The sequence below is a fragment of the Dendroctonus ponderosae genome, unplaced genomic scaffold (assembly GCF_020466585.1).
Source record: "Dendroctonus ponderosae isolate FM_Combo_2020 unplaced genomic scaffold, Dpon_F_20191213v2 Dpon_F_20191213_8, whole genome shotgun sequence".
NCBI classification, from domain to species: domain Eukaryota; kingdom Metazoa; phylum Arthropoda; class Insecta; order Coleoptera; family Curculionidae; genus Dendroctonus; species Dendroctonus ponderosae.
Window position 1 is genome coordinate 12,124,138 of NW_026019016.1, and position 5,386 is coordinate 12,129,523.

At 36.1% G+C, this 5,386-nt stretch overlaps 1 protein-coding gene across 1 annotated transcript in view; it reads left to right on the forward strand.

Moving 5' to 3' along the window:
• The window catches only part of LOC109536148 (palmitoyltransferase ZDHHC8), a gene marked incomplete in the record, with an annotated part of 21,859 nt that overhangs the window by 12,371 nt on the left and 4,102 nt on the right, over positions 1-5,386 (forward strand). The window contains 3 exon segments of the mRNA XM_048668931.1: positions 823-1,136; positions 2,452-2,677; positions 4,219-4,377. Of these exon segments, the coding sequence (XP_048524888.1) occupies positions 823-1,136; positions 2,452-2,677; positions 4,219-4,351 (673 nt within the window).

The window sequence follows — 5,386 nt, forward strand, 5'->3', positions numbered from 1 at the left end:
TTGATTGATTACAAATTATTTTTGCTCTATCATATGGACTTTTTACGATACCTTTTTTAACCATTATCGGTTGATTTGAGTCGAAATTCAAAGATCGGTTAGTATGAGTAGGTTTACTATAGACCAAGGATTGGAAATTGTCTAAATTTTTCTGAATTAGTATATCGAGAAAAGGAATTTGGTGATTTTGTTCTTTTTCAATAGTGAATTTAATTGTTTTTCTTTATTATTCAGATAAGATAAAAAATCATCAAGTTTTTGTTCGCCATGACTGTAAATGGAGAACACGTCATCAATATAACGCCACCAAATTATTGGTTTAAATAATGTAAGATTTTACTTAGAGATTGCGAATGCTCATTAACTCATTATGGAAAATGTTGATACAAGATTTCTCATACTTGACTGAATAATATCGATCGTTAGGCATTATCATCATCACCACTTCATAACACAAAGCATTGGACTCCCTCTCTTCGCAGTTCAAGCTTACTTCCACCTTCCAGTGCATCGATGCATTTTCATCTAATCACCTCCAATTATAACCTGTCTTACTTTATCTCCTTTTACAGATGGACTTGACCGGCTGCCTAACCGCTTGTACTTGACTCTCCTATCCTTTCCATCCCGCCACTTGCTAGAACAATACCAAAGCGTTCGAAATATGTTACTAATCGCTCTATACATCTGTATAACGCGACAGAGTATACCTCCATATCGAAAATCAAATTTAACCGTTTTTAAATTGCATACATTTTTTTTAATATTATCTAATAAATATGTTTTCGAACGCGTTCCTGTAGTTGCTTGTGCATTTCGCAGATCCAATCCGAGCACGCCAACGCAGCCACGCAGGCCGGACTTTATAGGAGTGGTTTATGCGTCCACTCAGCCAGGAGCTGCTTATTATGAGTTTCAACCGTCGGAAACAGGAGCCAGCGTTCGTAGCGGACAACCACATAGTCATGGACAGTACGGAGGTAGTCCGCAGAGGAGGTTCATGTCCGAGGGCGAATTGGTTAGGCAAGAACAACAATTGAGCTATCCTAGATCGAATAATACTGTGGACAATATAAGAGAATTGGCTAATTCTCCTCAAAGAGGTGTTTACATGTGGAAGGATACGTCGCCGTCAGGTGAGTGTTACACTTAAAGTTACTTAACTTTTTGTTTTGGCGGGATAGGGCAGTTGATAGTTGCGTAAATCCGTAAAATGAACACCAGCCCTGAGTCGCTTTGGCCAAATACTATAGACTATAATAGGTCCAACACAATGTTAATTTTGGGGAAACCTTTGGGTCAGCGCCATCTACTGGCTTGAATTGTTTTTTGGATTTGGTTCCTATAATGTATTTAGATAAGTTCTATGTTGTTGAGGCGGAGTCATTTTTTTACAAACTTCTTTTTGGGTATTTCGCCTCAAAAATTTTTGTCTTTAAAAAAGGCAGAATTTCCTCACGTCTTTTATTACAGATTGGTAAATAGTGCTCCTATTTCGCAATAAGAACGAATTATTCATCAAAAAGTAATCAAGAACTGTCACCTAGAGGGTATCCTGCGACACACTTGGGCTCAAGCTGTAAGAGAAAATTCCAATTAGTAGAGAAATTAATTTGAAACATTACCTTGACGTTTCGATAGCTATTTTCTGCTATCGCTATCAAAAGAACCTAAATGAACCTAAAAAAGAGTATGTTAATAAATTGTGTAACAATAGTAGGATAATACAATATATGAAAATTCGCTCTGATAATTCGTCTGTGCAAATTGTCAGTTATGTGACTTTGACTTAACCTCATTGTTTAAATTAATAAAGGTAATGTTAATTAATAATTTTGGTGTAAATTTAATTTGGGTGTATGTTTCGACCATTTTGTTTTGGGCCATTACTTTTGGGACACCCTGTATACTGACGTGTATAACAGTTTAAACCAAAACGAAGACCATTTTTAGCTGTTTGACGTTTGAAAAATATTATGACGTTCAATTTGTCACATTTACTTTTTGTTCGTGCATAAAGGTAAAACAAATGAACAGTAAAGAAAAATGCTTCTTTATGATCAGCGCTTCTGATCGAAAAATGGTAGTTTTTGATTCATTCCATTGAAAAATAATTTGTATAGATATGATAGAGATAGCCACAAATAACAAATCTATAAGCAAAAGAAGCGACATAGAAGACTCAGCTCATCAAAATAAGTAATTTTTTCATAAAATTCAGGATCAAACCAAGCAATTAATTAGTAATGAAACTTTGCAGCACAACCATTCTAAAAAAAATTACTAATAAAATAAGAAAATAAACTAAATAAATAAAAAAACACGAAAATTTGGCGGATTTCCAAGCGAATAGCATTGCAAATAGCGGAGAAAATATTTTAAAATAAATCATTGTGAACGTATAAGAGCATCAGTCCGTTTTTGGCAATGGGTTTTCTTCCTCTTAACCAGGTTATCCATCTCCAGCTCAACAGCCAGACTTTTACCGATCGAATCCAACTAGTCCAACGCAACAACAAATGTATCCTCCGCAGGCAAATACACGCACTTATCATCCCGCCAATAGAGGAGGCGTTCCAGTTTATCCTCCTTCCAGCCCTCAGGTACAAAGGAAGTTAGGAGCCGGAACTCCACCGACCGTCGGGGATAATAGGCGAAGACCAATGTCTTTTGTTAGGTAAGTGAATATGGGAATATACACTATTAGCGCCCCATACACGAGCGAAATATGTCATATCTGATACGTGGCGAGCCAAACATAGAACAAGGCTTATGTTCATTAGGTTCATTCATCACCACAAGTCCAATGAGTTCCTGCTGTTCACAATCATGCTAATTTTGGTAAAGCTTTACGGTACGAACTGCATGCTGCTGCGTGCTGCAACATGCCTGCACGCAGGGTACGCGCAGCCAAACATTGCATACTGGTCAGCCATGTTGCCGAACTGCCACCAAAGTAGAAAATTTCAATGAAAACAAAAAAGTAATTCCGTAAGAGTTTCCGAATTTCGATTTTCAACGGGAACTACGAAGAAGTTCCCATTATTTAAATTTATATGAAAAATATTGTTTGTTACGAGATTTTCTATAAGGTGAGCATAGTCTTAATCGAAAAAGCGGCAATCCTAGTACCAGGTCGTACCGTAAAGCATTACCCTAATTTTAAACAGTCTCTTTTTCGATAAAAAGTGTCGTGAGGAAGAGTCTTTTTAACCGGATTCTCCATATCAAACTCAGTTGGGTCGATTTTGTCAAAAAATCCTTATTTGTTTGTTGTCAGAAAGTCAACTTAACCTTCTTCACAATTTTCACTTAATTATGACACATTGAGAACAAATGAGCCGTTTTTGGCAACACCGACCAAACTGAGTTTGACATGGAAATCCAACTTTAAATAGTCGCGTTTACGACAAAAACTATCGTAAAGAAGAGTGTTTAAATAGTAGTGTTCGATTCAAGAATATTTTTTATTCGAATAAAGGAGATAACACCAATAATAAGTTATAATAAATAAAAATAGCCAAAAATAAAAGCCGTCAACTTCATATTTAAAATTTGGTGTCAATGCCATTTTTGAAACTGTCATGTTTTGACATTTGTAATTTTTCAAAAGCGTACTTTTGTAAGCATATACAAGCGAAGCAATGAGTGTTGAAAATCCAAGTGCTGCTTTCACGGTAAGGTGCATATTTTGCATAAAAAATTTACTATTTGCGATGTTTAAAAAAAGCGTGTTTTGCGTGTGGCAACATCGGCGAGTGCAAAAAATAGGCCATTTGAACGACTTTGATACTGAACTTGTAACAAAGTTATAATTTACAAATTCTAAGTAAACTTTAAATTATGGTCAATAGTTCTCTATAAACCTACGTAATTCATCAAAAAAGCCTGTCGTTTACTTTTTAATTAAAATACTTTAAAACATTTTATGACAGTGACGAAGGAGCCAAACTCGAAGAAATATCGGTGCGTTAATGGTTAAGCACGAGCCAGATACGACTCGATGCGAATTTCGTACAAAATAAATGCGCAGATCTGGACTTGCTGACCAAATTATATCAAACCATATCAAGCCACTACCTCGTATTCAAACGAAACTAGAAAATGAAAGACTTTCTTGAGCATTAATATTTGATTGTCTTTGGCTTTTGTTTAAATCTAATATACATATTGTTTCAGGAAGGTAATTTAGAGAGTAAAAGTTGGTTTGGTTTTTAGAGCGTTGGAAATGTCGGATAATGTGGACTTATCTTCGCAGACATCACAATGTTCCTCTCATCCGATCACTCATCGACCGTCCACACCGGACCGCACCAGTGTTTATGATATGAATTACGAAATTTCTGTATAGGGCTGGAGATGGCACTCTTGTCACAGGTAAAAATACGTTTTATTAATAAAAGATTATAGTTCTGTTTATCTTAATTCTTCGATTTATCATCCGTTTTATTAGTTTGAGAACCTCGCAAATGATTCGTTCGATAAAATGAGAAAAAAATGGACACTTTCAAGTTGAATGCTGATCTTTAGCCTCGTGGAGTTTGATCGACCCCAACTCGTTGTGGCCTTTTTTGACTGATTAGGAGGAAAGTAAAATAACTCAATTAATGAAAAAGTGAAATAAAACATATTGCTACCACTTTATGAATGCTGGTATTAAATTTGTAATAACAGAAAGGAAGTTCAAACTTTTCTAGAGTAGGAAATTTTGAAGAAAGAAAGTAGAAAAACACAAACTCCTCATAGTGAACCTAAAAGAAACATCGCGGAAATAGTTTATACATCAATCATAGTAGAATACAAAGAGTAAGCCAGTACACATACTTGAGATGATAGAGATGTCGATGAAGAAATACGATGTCGCATCGAGAAGGCCCGCTATGTGTTTATTAAAATGGGCTCGCTTTTTAAAAGCCATAATCTATCCTTAGAGGTGAAGCTTAGACTCTTGCGTTGTTACGTCTTCTCGGTCCTTCTGTATGGCCTTCTGTGTGGAAACATGGACAGTCACCAAAGATTCTACCAGGAGAATTCAAGCTTTCGAACTCTGGATGTACAGGAGAATCCTGAAAATATCTTGGACACAAAAAATTACCAACACAGAAGTAATGCGACGGATGAAAAAGGAACCAGAGCTACCGGAAAATGTCGAAAACTTCAGTATTTCGGACACATAATGCGGAACCCAAATAGATATGGTCTGCTTCCCGAAGGAGAATTTCTTGGTTGGCAACAGGGGCGGATCCAGCTTTAAAGTCAGTAATACAGTCTTCTGTTATCTATGAAATTACAAAAATTATCGTCGTTTTGTGCAAGGGTGGCGCAAGATTATTGCAAAATTTCATGTTTTCCGTCCCGTTTTGCATGTTTCTCGGAAGCAAAATGA